Consider the following 16000-nt stretch of genomic DNA (forward strand, 5'->3'; position numbering starts at 1 on the left):
GAGCGGGTCAAGGATGCACTGATGATGGCTGTTCCGTTCTCCAGACCCGTGACAGATTTCCCGATAATTTTCTGCCATGTCAGAAATGTTGATTGTGCATCTTGTAGTATGAGCAGTGCTACGACACAACCGGGCAAGGACTACTGCCAATAGTCAAAGAGCACTCAGCACGTGAGACCAAAACAATGATGGCGATGAGCAAATTAAGGACAATACGCACCGTGTGGACCGAGGTGATGGTGGAGCTGTGGAGAGAACGTGGCTGCCTTTTCAATATTACCTCTGCCTCCTAACATGACAGAAACCAAAAAGATAAAAGCTGGGGGGGATAGTCAAGGATAGTCCTTACCAGAGTCGTGTGGAGAGAGTTTATTGCTCTGGTCCTTAACAGCTACAAGTGGCCCTGACAAACCCCTTCACTCTCTCTTCATTGGACAGTATAACACCTACAGTACCAGTTGACCCCCTGTCCTCTTATCACAAATCAGGAAATCTACAGAGTATTGAAAAAATATTACCACTGATTGCACACAATGTCATTGATGACAAGTAATCAAAACTACTCTTAATGATAATTGTGCATACAGAGTAAGAGGATCTGTGGAACAATGACTGCCTCATCCGCCTTGACTGAGAGACCTGAGGACAATAGCTACTTCTCCAGTCAGAGGCTAAGCATCTAGCTTGGCATGTAACCTTCTCCTCTTTGTACTACAGAAGACACATACCCAGTCTAAAAATGGCATATCAAATAGGTGGCTGTGTGATGGCAGGCAAGAACGTAATCTGCACACTGCCACATACCTTTTCAAACCCTCTCGTTAGTCATTTCCCCTCAAAATTCAAAAATCTGTCAAATAGATATAAAAAAATGAAATATTCAACAGGATATTTCTACAGTACAGGTCTCTACATGTGACTATAACAACACAACACCTCAGTGTAGCAGTAGCAACCATTTGTTATGCATGGTGGTGGAAAGAAGTGTGCACATTTAAAGCCAATGACTGACTGAGCTACAGGCTTCTTTAATGGCTGTGAGAAATGGAGGGCAGCTCACATTAGAGGATGGAGGATGTGTCAGTTGGATTCAGCCTCAGGATGTTCTTTAATACGCCACCACAGTTCAGACACCTCACTGAGATCAGATCATCCCAGGCTGCCAGGGAAGAGAAGCTAGTATCTCACACCAAACTACAGTCAAACATCTGTCTAGAACTACAAAGTTGACCAGATATTCCTTTCATAATTTGTTTCATATGACTTGAGTTTCTTACTAACCGGGTACTGTGGCTGTACTGTAGCTGATGAAGGAACGCAGGTATAATACAAGCTTTTACAATAGTGAGCTGGTGCATAAAAAGCCAGTGCAGCATGGTAGCTCAGTATTATTTTACATTCACACAGGCCCTCCTACCCTCCTAAATATATTGGTAAACCTTTCCCAGGGTCACCCATATTACCGAACAATACATTCTACAACATGACAACACTGCATTTCTACGAAGGGAACCAGACTAGAAAATCACTTTTTCAACTAGACCTTACTCCTGGCTTAATCTGTCTTTTCATAGGTTCTGCTAATTTGGCATTTACTGAAAACAGAACCTTACTATCTTAGTTATGTATCTATGGAAATATTGCAATCCTTTGAAGAAAAAATCCAGATACAGTAGGTCTTGAACGCGAAAGCCATTACAAAACATACAAATAGCCTTAAATGATTTATTTTCATAACCCATTATTGAAAATGCAGTAGAATGATCTATCTAAAGAGGAAGTGTGCATTCACCTCACTGTGGCCCTTTCCTTTTTAAAATAACCTTTGTTGCGGCTCCAGATGGACTGGCTCTAAATCTGTGGTTAAACCCAAAAGCTGTCAGAGTGGGAACTAAGTAGCTCTATTTTTTTCCAGAAGAAGAAAGCCATTAAGGACACAACAAGGGGAGAGGGAGTATTCTATTTCAGACTAGATCACAAGGAAAAGCAATGTGCTGTCTTGCTTCAGACAATGTCTCTTAAGTAAAAATAAATATTTGTGCGAAGGGCTATGCTGAGCACTTTTCAAAGCCCTCTTGCCTGACTGCCAAGATGGACAGTCAAGCAATCTAGTGTTGAGGAATCCTACCGGGACAAGGCCGTTATCTCTCCCATTCCACAACCATGGAGCTTTTCATGGTAAAGCTAAAGTTAAAAACAAGAAGTGAATACTATCATCAATGATGTGAGATGCTCCACTATTATTGCTCATAATGAGGACCTATAGCCCCTTTGAGTCACAAAAACTTGAGATAGTAGCTTAAAATAGGACATTGCCAATCACTGCAATACCAGGATGTTCCCTTGTAGTTTTAAAGGGGCAATCAGCAGTTGCTACATACATTTTTGGACTTATAAATGAATGTACCCATTGATTCTTGAAGAATTTAACTTATAATGCCTCATGAACTTAGTTCAACTGTTGTACACCATCGTATCCCAAAATATAAACTTGTTTTACTCCAATGGTGGTTAACAAAGTAAATGTAAACAGCTAGCTGGCTAACGTTAGCTAGGCTAGGGGTTAGGGTTAAGGTTAGGGTTAACTAACAAGTAGTTGCAAAGTATCTAAAAACTTTTAAGAAGTTGAAAAGTTTCTAATTAGCTCAAATGCTAAAGTTATCCGTGATGAGATTCAAACTCGCAACATTTGAATTGCTAGACGTTCGGGTTATTCGCCGCCCCATCCGTGAGGGTCTAAGGGGCCATTCTTAATTTCTTCATCCGCCTGAGGTTGTGGAGGTGCTGTTGCGCCTTTTTCACCACGGTGTCGGTGTGGCGAGACCATTTCAGGTCCTCAGTGATGTCCACGCCGAGGAACTTTAAGCTTTTGACCCTATCCACTGTGGCCCCGTCGATGAGGATGGGGACATGCTCCCTCTTTGTCTGCTGTAGTCCATGATAAGCTCATTCATTTTGTTGACGTTTAGGGAGAGAACTGAATAGATTATATATCATATTTTGTCTGAACATTTTCAGCTCTTTGCTTGTCATCTATGGGTCTGTGTATTTATTGTATATGTTTAAGCAAGTTAATACTGCAGTTGGAAACTATACATTTTCACTGATTTGACAAAAATGTTTCGGATATTGCATTTCCACTATTAATGTAGAAAAATAGCTTTCCGGCAAAGTTCATAGAGCTGTAAGGGGGGGAGACAGAGAGGAAAGAGAGAGAGAGAGAGGGAGAAACAACTTGTGTGTGTGCACATTTGTTGGTGGAGGTTATGCACATTAATTACAGAGCACACACAGAAAACATAAATGGAATGGGAGGAAAAGCACTGACTCAATATATTGAATCCTACTGTAAGATAGTACATTCAGAATAGGCAAATTGCTACCTCATAAAACAGTCATTTATAAGGGCTAAACATACCCATTCTTTTATTTTATTTAATGAAATAAATTTTCTCATAGAGTGGGGCAAAAAAGTATTTAGTCAGCCACCAATTGTACAAGTTCTCCCACTTAAAAAGATGAGAGAGGTCTGTAATTTTCATCATAGGTACACTTCAACTATGACAGACAAAATAAGAAGAAAAAAATCCAGAAAACCACATTGTAGGATTTTTAATGAATTTATTTGCAAATTATGGTGGAAAATAAGTATTTGGTCACCTACAAACAAGCAAGATTTCTGGCTCTCACAGACCTGTAACTTCTTCTTTAAGAGGCTCCTCTGTCCTCCACTCGTTACCTGTATTAATGGCACCTGTTTGAACTTGTTATCAGTATAAAAGACACCTGTCCACAACCTCAAACAGTCACACTCCAAACTCCACTATGGCCAAGACCAAAGAGCTGTCAAAGGACACCAGAAACAAAATTGTAGACCTGCACCAGGCTGGGAAGACTGAATCTGCAATAGGTAAGCAGCTTGGTTTGAAGAAGTCAACTGTGGGAGCAATTATTAGGAAATGGAAGACATACAAGACCACTGATAYTCTCCCTCGATCTGGGGCTCCACGCAAGATCTCACCCCGTGGGGTCAAAATGATCACAAGAACGGTGAGCAAAATGAGCTGAAATAAAAGATCCCAGAAATGTTCCATACGCACAAAAAGCATACTTCTCTCAACTGTTGTGCACAAAGTGAGCATTTTATCCTTTGTTAAGATAATCCATTCACCTGACAGGTGTGATATATCAAGAAGCTGATTAAACAGCATGATCATTACACAGGTGCACCTTGTGCTGGGGACAATAAGACCACTCTAAAATGTGCAGTTTTGTCACACAACACAACACAACGCCACAGATGTCTCAAGATTTGAGGGAGCATGCAATTGGCATGCTGACTGCAGGATGTCCACCAGATCTGTTGCCAGAAAATGGAATGTTCATTTCTCTACCATAAGCCCTCCTCCAATGTCATTTTAGAGAATTTGTCAGTACATCCAACCGGCCTCACAACCGCAAAGCATGCTAGCCCAGGACCGCCACATCTGGCTTCTTCACCTGCGGGGTTTTCAAAGGGGGGAGTAGTTCTGTCTGTAATAAAGCCCTTTGTGGGTTGGACTGGATCTCCAATGCGTAGGCCCGGGTGGTCTTGGGTGCCCTCCCAGGCCCACCCATGGCTGTGCCCCTGCTCAGTCATGTGAAATCCATAGATTAGGGCCTAATGAATTTATTTCAATTTACTGATTTCCTTATAAGAACTGTAACTCAGAAAAATCTTTGAAATTCTTGCATGTTGTGRTTATAATTTTGTTGAGTATACTATGAGTGTGATATCCACTCTCATATGATTCACCCATATAATTAGGAATTAGAATCAAATCAAAGTTTCTTTGTCACCTGCGCCAAATACAACAGGTACAGATACAACCTTACAATGAAATGCTTACTTACAGGCTCTAATATGTAATTGAATAGAATATCTATGGATCCACCACACAATGCCCAGGGTTAGCCACTATCCTTTGTCCCCTGACACTTGTGATAAGAGTTACAACTAGCACCCTTCAGCTTTCACATCCTGCAATGAGAAAAGGGAAGTGAGATTTAAACAGAAAATTGATTTAAAATGCTGCCTGGAATACTTGGGAAACACAGCCAAAGCCAATGGATTAAAAAGGCAATTGTAAAATCAGCATTTTTTTTGCTGTGAGTTTCAGCTGAGGGTCCATTGGTAGTGTGGAGGTAAAGATGCCCTCTGTGTGTAATCTCAGCGACACAGCCCCTCTGGGACCTTCAGCAGATAGATCTGAAGGGGGGTATTGATAGGTTGCCCATATATTTCTAGCAGCTTATACCAAAATAAGGGCTCCACTCTGGGTTGTCTTTGAACCCCTCATGGATTGCCTTCAAATCTACCTGGATGTTCTGGGAAACAGCTAGTAGACTCAACAAAACACTTAAGTATTTAAGAAGTAATAAAGTTGATAAGAAAATGTTCAAGTTACTAATGTGTTGGTGACAGCTGTTCACTTGTTCCTTTCTTTGAGTTTGACCCTTCATTGCATTTGATAATGGAATTTACTGTAACGGTTACTGGTGGGATTTAATAAATTATGTACAAAGAGTTGAACTGAGGGCAATGAATTGTAATTATTGATGTTGAGGCTGATTCAGTGTTTGTGCTTTCTCCCTTCTCCAGCCTTGTGAGGTCAAAACAGAGGACCTCCGGCGTGTCAATCTGTCTGGGTTCAAAGCTATGGTTTACCATGCAACATTCACAACTGTGCTCTCACAGTGGGACCACCCAACTCATTACTGACTGTAGAAGGCATACACTCAGAATTGGGATAATCACATGATCACTGACTACTTACTGCCCAGTTTCTTTATAAAGAAGATGTTCTGTACTCAAGTTGAAGTTCACAAACCATATCAGATTGTCCAAGTTTTGCTTGGCTGGTTTCCTACTGTACATAGAACAGACCTCACTGTTGGTGTCTAGGTCCAACATACAGAAAAAAGACGTTCAGCTAAATTTGAAACGTGTCTAATTATGAGGTATTCAAAATGACTTTGAAGCAGCAAAGGTATTATGTTTTCATTACTAGAGATGTTATTACAGTAGCAGACAGCCTTGGAGAAAATACTAAACCAGCACAACATGATATTAGATATTAATGCAATATGTTGTGCTTGGAGGCATTTAAGTTAACCTGTATGCTTTATTGCATACACTGTCTGCTTCTTTTACAATCTGTCTGCCTCTAATTTGACTGCCTCTATCACCATTTTAAGTGAACCATCCAGTTAATTTCKTTTTCATGATCAACTACCTATCCATTGTTAGAATATAAAAATGCATAATCTGTGACACTGAAAGATGATTTACATCTTGGTAGAAATCGTATGGTGTCTACCCATCAACCCTGTTGAATTTTCAAGGCAAGCTGTATAGATATCTGAATTGTTCTCCCCAAAAATGCTTGTCTGCTGGATAGATCCATCTTTGGCATGCACATTTGTTTTGCATCTCTTTTTCGGAATGAAACAATTATGCACAGGTGGCTGGACGAAGGTTTACAGAGCATCAGAGTGAAGTCTCTGTGAGTAACTGTCAGCATCTATAGGAGGAATCAGAGCTAAATGCATTAGAAGAGGCAATGACAGGTGTATATTTTCAAGGGCCATTTACTTCTTTGTGGTGAGGTGTATAGACTGTCAGGATTATGTTAAGTGTGGAGTCTTGACACCTCTCTGTGATTCAGAGTGAGGCTGTTACTGAGAGCTGGGGATGAGTGAGTCAGATAGCATTTAGAAACAAAAAGGTTAGCCTAGTGTATTTCTCATTCTCAGGCTGGAGATCTTCCAAGTAGATTTGTAGACTTGCTTATCATGTTGAATATTGATCATGCCAGCTATTTGGATCACATTTTATACACAGTTAATTTTCTTTGTTGACTTCAGCAAATACAAAAGCTCCTTCTACAGGGTGTCATTATCTGTGATGGAATGCACCTTTTTTTTATTGTTGGACTTTAAATCAAAATGTCAGTCTGTGGTAATGGACAAAAAGGGTATTTGGGCAGGCCCTGTACAGGGAGACAACAGCAAAATGGATGGACATGACTGCTTTATTGGATCAAATCACATTTTATTTGTCACGTGCCGAATACAAAAGGTGTAGACCTTACAGTGAAATGCTTACTTACAAGCCCTTAAAACCAACAATGCAGTTAAGAAAATAACTGAAAAAAGTAAGAATAACAAATAATTAAAGATAATAGACAGGACACGAATATATCTGCTACTCTTGTGCTTGAAGATTCGATGTCAAACCAAACACGGACCCTCAGATAACCCTTACAATGAAGGTTGTTTTAGTAGGCGATTTTACAAGACTTTCAATCATATCTCTCTCCTCTCCTGCCAAAACAGGCCCCCTCTAGCCTCTGCCATCTCCCTCTGATTTGGATCAGAGTGGTGCAGTGGAGGTGTTTACTCACTGGGCTGGGATATATGAAACCATGACTCACACCATATATCTGCCCCATACATTCTCTGTCCTTTCACTGGTGGCTGTGTGGTCAATGTTAAAACATCCTCTGCTTTTTATGTGCTGTACACCAGCTTTTATTTAGAATTGCATTATGTGATCTGTTGAAACTACAGAAGAAATAGATTCACTGATTGTGTTTTTGTCCAACTCTAATCAGTCATGTAAATGGCCTGAGGAACAGAACTGTAACTAGGAGTGAGGTTCTGAGTGTAATTGGAAAGCCTGAGTGTTTGTGTGTCTCCAATCAACGTGCCATAATCCTCTGCTCCTAATCAGAGTGGAGGTAATGGCCACTCGGAGCTCAATCAGTACATAACTCCACTGAGTGAATGTTCATATTGTCTACACTTATTTTAAACAAAGAACACTGAGGCCACACTCAGTCAGAAACAGTGTCTGTGCACTGGTACTGTTAATTTCTAGCCAACGAAATGGTGGCCTAAGTGGCTGTACTACATCCAGAACATTCTCAAACAAAAATTCCATCCTGCTACCCTCCCGTCCTGTCTTAGTTGTTTGATCCTACACAGCAGTTGTGTGCCAGGGGCCTGTGACTCCTGGGCAGTCCTGCCATGGCCGTGTGGCATCAGTGAGTCAGGGGCGCCCTGGCAGTCACAGCGTCCAGCGCAACACAGAGCTCTGTGGGCTCCGTGCAGAGGAGGTTGATTTGGCACGGAGCACGACCTTCCCCTCTACACCACTATCTGCTCCTGCAGCCTCTCCTCCTCACCCCAGGGCCCCCTCTTTAACACAAATGTGATGGGGCCTCTACAGAATACTGAGAATGAATGAACCCAAGGATAACAGACGATTAGCCAGAGAAAATGATTACAATGTGATTCAAATTGGATGCAAAATGTATGAAGATGTTAATGTATCGCTGAATAATTTAGTGCATCACTGTCTGCTTCTTTTACGATCTGTCTGCCTCTAATTTGACTGCCTCAATCACAATTTTAAGTGCACCAGACAGTTAATTTCATTTTCATGCTCAACTACCTATCCATTGTTAGAATATAAAATGAATAATCTGTGACGCAATATGTAGAATCTATGAGAATATAAAGGTTCAGAACTCTTGTGAAACATCACAACCCAGTTGAAAAATACATGGCAAATTGAAATCAAAACCGGATGGTGTTCAGAGATAGATGGGAGGGGTTGAGTGGCACTGAAGGATGGTACTAAAAACAAACAAAATATAAAAAACCCTATGATGTCTACCCAAGGCAACCCTGTTGAATGGAATTCGAACCCATTCCGTCTCTCTCTCTCGCCCTCTGAGTTGCGTACAAATCCTCACAACCCCAGCAAAAATCTCACTCAAAATACTTCAGGAACAAAACAAAGCAACAGTCCTCTTGCCTTACTACCATCATCACCCACTACTGGCAGTGATCCACAGACAGAGGCCTTAGAGTGGTGCTGTGCTGCTATGGTTACTAATCCTTCAGTTACAATGTCAGTGAAAAAGTACAACAACCAAACACTTGAAACAGTAACAGCAACGTCCCCTGCTCTGCCATGATGATACATTCTGATGTCTTATATATCCTTTTTTTACACCAAATCCGAGAGCACCAGAGATTGTGAAGTGAAAAAGGTCTAGGCTATTTATCTAAAAGTATGCATTTTTCTTGATCTGGGTACCCAATCTAGGATGTAGATATACCATACAAGCATTSACAGACTCCCAAAAATTCTCTATACAATGTTCTCATCTCATGGAAGCCTGACGAACACTATTTAGATTTGTGAATGCAAATATATTTTTGTGTAAGTGAATTAGCCTATTTAATTCTGTACTGACATTCAGAATGCTGTCAGAGCTGTGTCTGTCTCCAATTATTTGCAAGGACCAGAAAAAATGTAATTAAAAGACACGGCCTCCCCCGGCTGTGCATGGTGTGCTTGGTTTGGTCTGCCCACCCCAGCTGTGCATGGTGTGCTTGGTTTGGTCTGCCCAGCCCAGCTGTGCATGGTGTGCTTGGTTTGGTCTGCCCACCGGCTGTGCGATGGCTGTGGCTTTGGTTTGGTCTGCCCAGCCCCGGCTGTGCATGGTGTGCTTGGTTTGGTCTGCCCAGCCCCAGCTGTGCATGGTGTGTCTGTTTTCGCCTGGCCTCTGTGTGTAGCAGAGGAGTCTGCTGAAGGGAGAACGGCTCATAATAATGGCCGGAACGCCGCAAATGGAATGCCATCAAACACCTGGAAACCATGTTATAATGTAATGATACCATTCCACTGATTCCACTCCATTCATTACCACGAGCCCGTTCTCCCCAATTAAGGTGCCACCAACCTCCTGTGGTGTGTGGGTTGTGTTTAATTTGATTGCTCCATAGCATGCATCTCCAAGCTTATCTATTGGGAGTCGCGCCCTCTTGCGACATCAGTATAAGGATCTACACTGAACAAAAATATAAACGCAACATGTAAAGTGTTGGTCCCAGAAATTCTCCATAAGCACAAAAATATTATTTTTCTCAAACTTTGTGCACATTTTTTTTTACATCTCTGTTAGTGAGCATTTCTCCTTGGCCAAGATAATCCATCCACCTGACAGGTGTGGCAAATTAAGAAGCATATAAAAACAACAATAGAAATAGCTGCATAATTGCATGATAATTACACAGGTGCACCTTGTGCTAGGGACAATAAAAGACCACTCTAAAAGTGCAGTTTTATCATACAATACAATGCCACAGATGTCTCAAGTTGAGGGAACCTGCAATTGGCATGCTGACTGCTAGAATGTCCACCACAGCTGTCACCAGAGAATGTATTATTAATTTCACTTCCATAAGCCGCCTTCAACGTTGTTTTAGAGAATTTGGCAGTATGTCCAATCGGCCTCACAACCATGCCAGCACAGGACCTCCACATCCGGCTTCTTCACCTGTGGGATCGTCTGAGACCAGCCACCCTGACAGCTGATGAAACTGTGGGTTTGCACAACCAAACTGTCAGAGAACGTCTCAGGGAAGCTCATCTTTGTCATCTTCACCAGGGTCTTGACCTGACTGCAGTTCGCATCGTAACCGACTTCAGTGGGAAAATGATCACCATCGATGAACACTGAGCTGGAGAAGGGAGCTCTTCACCGATGAATCCCAATGGCAGGCACCATGTATGGGGTCGTGTGGGCCAGCGATTTGCGTATGTCAATGCTGTGAACAGAGTGCCATGGTGGTGGTGGGGTTATGGTATGGGCAGGCATAAGCTACAGACAGCGAACACAATTGCATTTTATCAATGGCAATTTCAGATACAGTGATGAGATCATGAGGCCCATTTTCGTGCCGTTAATCGGCCGCCATCACCTCATGTTTCAGCATGATAAAGCATTGCCCCAAGTCACAAGGATCTGTACACAATTCCTGGAAGCTGAAAATTTGAGTTCTTCCATGGCCTGCATACTCACCAGACATGTTACCCATTGAGCATGTTTTGYATGCTCTGYATTGACGTGTACGGCAGTGTGTTCCATTTCCCGCCAGTATCCAGCAACATCGCACAGCTCTTGAAGAGGAGTGGGACAATATTCCACAGGTTACAAACTACAGCCTGATTAACTCTTTACGAAGGAGATGGGTCGCGCTGCATGAGGCAAATGGTTGTCACACCAGATACTGACTGGTTTTCTGATCCACGCTCCTACCTTTTTTTAAGGTATCTGTGACCAACTGATGCATATCTGTTTTCCCAGTCATGTGAAATCCATAGATTAGGGCCTAATGACTTCATTTCAATTAACTGATTTCCTTAAATGAACTGTAACTCAGTCAAATCTTTGAAATTGTTCCATGTTGCGTTTCTATGTGTCGTACAGAGGTACACATATATATACAGTACCAGTCAAAAGTTTGGACACACCTACTCATTCCAGAGATTTCTTTATTTTTACTATTTTCTACATTGTACAATAATAGTGAAGACAACAAAACTATGAATTAACAGACATTTAATCATATAGTGACCAAAAAAGTGTCACACAAATCAAAATATGTTAGATTTTAGATTCTTCAAATTAGCTATCCTTTGCCTTGATGACAGCTTTGCACGCTCTTGGCATTCTCTCAACCAGCTTCATGAGGTAGTCACCTGGAATGCATTTAAATTAACAGGTGTGCCTTGTTAAAAGTTCATTTGTGGAATTTCTATCCTTCTTAATGCGTTTGAGCCAATCAGTTGTGTTGTGACAAGGTAAGGGTGGTATACAGAAGATAGCCCTATTTGGTAAAAGACCAAGTCCATTTTATGGCAAGAACAGCTCAAAAAAGCAAAGAGAAATGACAGTCCATCATTACTTTAAGACATGAAAGTCAGTCAATTCTGAAAATGTCAAGAACTTTGAAAGTTTCGTCAAGTGCAGTCGCAAAAACCATCAAGCGCTATGATGAAACTGGCTCTCATGAGGACCGCCACAGGAAAGGAAGACCCAGAGTTACCTCTGCTGCAGAGGTTAAGTTCATTAGAGTTAACTGCACCTCGGATTGCAGCCCAAATAAATGCTTCACAGAGTTCAAGTAACAGACATCTCAACATCAACTGTTCAGAGGAGACGGCGTGAATCAGGCCTTCATGGTCAAATTGCTGCAAAGAAACCACTACTAAAGGACACCAATAAGAAGAAGAGACATGGGCCAAAAAACCCAAGCAATGGACATTAGACTGGTAGAAATCTGTCCTTTAGACAGATGAGTCCAAATTTGCCATTTTTGGTTCCAACCACTGTGTTATTGTGAGACGCAGAGTAGGTGAACGGATTATCTCTGCATGTGTGGTTAACACCGTGAAGCATGGAGGGCGAGGTGTGATGGTGTGGGGGTGCTTTGCTGGTGACATTGTCAGTGATTTATTTAGAATTCAAGGCACACTTAACCAGCATGGTAACCACAGCATTCTGCAGCGATATGCCATCCCATCTGGTTTGCGCTTTGTGGGACAATCATGTGTTTTTCAACAGGACAATGACCCAACACACCTCCAGGCTGTGTAAGGGCTATTTGACCAAGAAGGAGAGTGATGGAGTGCTGCATCAGATGACCTGGCCTCCACAATCACCTAACCTCAACCCAATTGAGATGGTTTCAGATGAGTTGGATCGCAGAGTGGAGGAAAAGCAGACAAGTGCTGAGCATAATGTGGGAACTCCTTCAAGAGCTTCCTCATGAAGCTGGTTGAGAGAATGCCAAGAGTGTGCAAAGCTGTCATCAAGGCAATGTAGAAAATAGGAAAAATAAGGAAAAACCCTTGAATGAGTAGGTGTCCAAACTTGACTGGTACTGTATTATAATTTTTTATAGCTCCCCTTGTCTGCACTTCCGGTAATACCGTACATCCCAGTATGGTACATAAACGGTATAACGGTATGAAAATCTAGATACCGCCCAACCCTACGTCTGTCACATGTAGCTGGGTATGAGAATGGGGTCTAGAGAACTGTTCTGAAAGGAATGGACAAAGCCATGCTGACAGAAAATCAGTTGGTTCTTGAATTTTTGTTGTAAGCACTTAGCCTTAAGAATTATGTTGAAAGACTCCCATGAGGAAGCTATCCGTGTGAGGCGTTAACATAGGTCAACTAATAATTGGGTCGTTCTACGAAATGAGTGCCTTTTGTGTTCCATTGATATTTCAATTAGAAATTGTGCACAAATCTTGAATTTGAAAAGCCTTGTAAATGTATTGAAGTGCCCTTTAATACAGACCACATGTAGAATTCAATACATCTGAATAAAGACTTGCTAAAGTGCAAAAATGCACAATTTTGACATGCACCCTCTGGCTTCCAGAATGATTTTAACCCACTTAACCKAAAAATTTCAACAAGTTTTCACCATCATTATAAAGCCCTAGTTATTTTGTTGCTTTGACAAAGTCATTTCTGAAGATTATTATTTAATGTCATTAGTGATATAATTTAAAGTTAAAAAAGAAGAAAAACCTGTCKCTCATTTTAAGGTCAACTCTGAACTGAACTCATTTTAATATGGGGAAACTATTCCTTTTTAAATACTTATTTCAAACGAAACATTGAACACCTAAGCTAATAWTCAAATCAAAGAGTAAAAGCAGGTGAGCTGGTTCTACTATTTTGGGCCTTTTTCTGTTGTTTTGTGGGGGGAAACTGAGTGGGTCAAGCATAACGTGTCAATCCTGTTACCCATACACATAAACAGGCTAGAAATGTTTGAACAATTTCAGTTTTTTTGTGAAGCTTGCATTTGATTGCCCCTCCCTATTGCACATAAACAAGCTTCCAGTTCCCCTGTCAGAAGGGGATTTATGACTGATTTAAAAGGAGTAGTTCACTACTTTACAACATTATGTTAGATGGTTCCCTACCCTGACAGTAGGCTGTGGGCCAGTAATCCATTGTTCGGTTTTCTTTAAACAGCCACTACAATCTTTAGCTAACTTTAGCCACTGCTAGCTAAAAATCTATGGAAATGACAGGAAAAGAAGAAAACCGAACAATGGGTTAAAATGTATCCTAGCCCATAGACTACTTTCAGGGTGAGGAACCTTATATTAACATGTTGTAAAATAATTAACAATTCCTTTAAGATAKAATTATCAACCCTGTTAACCCTGTTTATTTGGCACTTAATAGGCACTTACTACTGTCATTTTTTTTATTTAAAACCTCTTGAGGTTGGAAAACATGTTTTTTATTAAGTTGAACATGTTCCCTTTATGATAGAATGTTAAAATTAAGTGAAATCTAAATTAGTTTTTTTCCCCCACCAAGTACACATCTCAAAAGGCACAGTATTGGTGGAACGACCCAATTAACGAGATGAACACTCCATAAAATGATGTTTATAATAAGAGAAACATAAAACACAATTGTAAAGCTTAAGCATCCCAGAATTAATAAAATATTAAATTATTCAAATATCTAAATCATAGAGCTAAGATGAGTTGTATGTGTGCATTGGTCACAAAACACATGGTTTAAAATAATGTTACACTTACCCCCTAAAAGTACCATGATTGATTGTAGTGCATGGAGATGCAACATGTTTCTGTTCGCCTCTTGCAAAAAATCCATTTAGATTTAGTGATAATAGATCATTCAAAAGGGATTCAAAACATAGACTTGGCTGCATCAAAACTGACTTCAGGATTTTTACAAATGTCCACTGACCATCCAAATGGATAGTTTGTTAAGTTCCAAAAAGTCATGCCCGTTTCTATAATCCAATGTGAACAGCCCTCAGCAAAAGATGACAATTTCTGAATATCGAATGTAAATGAAAACGTGGCAATATGTAGTAAATATTAAGTCATAAAAATACTTGTTAAAAGTTGCAGTTTACTATCCAGATAACTGAATAACGCACGGCGACTTCAGCGTTACCGATCGACAGAAGATTATTAGTAGCCTATTAGTTTTCTTCTGCTACATGGGATCATGAATAATCACCATGGAAGCCGTTGTCACAAAAATTGAATTTTTACATAGGGATTATATTACTGGATTTAAAATCCGCTTTCTTCACCCGTTTGTCATCCCTGTCTCCTCTGCATCATTTGCAGACCGATGTGAAGTTTCTTGGCGATGCGTAATAGCTCTTATCGTCGAACCTCAAGAATTTGTTTTCATATAGTTCTTCAGATGTCCTGTCACCCGTCGAAAAATAAATGTTTCAAATCACGCGTCGGCTAACTCCAATACATGTTATTTACAGGGGGAACAAAGATGAATTCCATGTCGGATACAGTACAACATAGCCGTCAGTTAGTTGTTGTTTTATATCCGTTTTAATCAAACTTCGGCACTCCATGTGGCTGCTGACTATGCAGTATGAAATACTTATTTGCATTTGTATCCATGTGCCCTGCTGCAGATATACCCATGCTATAAAGACCTGACACTCCGCCCTCTTAAATCCATCCTCCTGGCATAATGCACATCGTCAACATCCTTTGTATAAAAATAAAAGGGAATTGAACCCAAATCACAACTTGTATTGGCAAATGCTGGTCTAGGGGGCGTGTAGTGTGGAGTAAGGCGGACCGACTGCTCAGCACCCCACGCACGCACTTAACATTTTGAATATTTGGCCTCCCGAGTGGCGCAGCGGTCGAAGGCACTGCATCTCACTGCTAGAGGCGTCACTACAGAACCTGGTTCGATCCCGGACTGTATCACAACCGGCAGTGATTAGGCGTCCCATAGGGCGGCGCACAATTGGCACAGCGTCGTCCGGGTTAGGGGAGGGTTTGGCTGTAAAATAAGAATTTGTTCTTTACTGACTTGCCTAGTTAAATAAAAAATAAACAGCGCAGACGTGATAGGGTACTAATGAAGATAACAGGTTTTGTGATTAATTTTACCAACAAATGTAATGGAGGATATTGTGCATTTTACGCAAAGCATTTAGAAACTTTAGCGTACTCACAAATGGTTCTGCTATTAAATTTGCCAAACAATCTGGATACACATAACTCTGCTACTGCTGCTTAGGCTATAGGAAATATATATTTTTGTAG

General features: G+C 40.9%; 1 protein-coding gene across 1 annotated transcript in view; it reads right to left on the reverse strand.

Annotated features, from left to right (window-relative positions):
• LOC111975056 (transmembrane protein 132C) overlaps positions 1-15453 on the reverse strand; it is a 203475-nt gene extending 188022 nt beyond the window's left edge. The window contains exon 1 of the mRNA XM_024003219.1: positions 14480-15453. Within this exon, the coding sequence (XP_023858987.1) occupies positions 14480-14555 (76 nt within the window). The 5' untranslated portion in view covers positions 14556-15453. The remainder of the gene's footprint in view (positions 1-14479) is intronic.
• Positions 15454-16000: the final 547 nt, after the last annotated feature.

Source organism: Salvelinus sp. IW2-2015, linkage group LG15, assembly GCF_002910315.2.
Source record: "Salvelinus sp. IW2-2015 linkage group LG15, ASM291031v2, whole genome shotgun sequence".
Classification (NCBI taxonomy): domain Eukaryota; kingdom Metazoa; phylum Chordata; class Actinopteri; order Salmoniformes; family Salmonidae; genus Salvelinus; species Salvelinus sp. IW2-2015.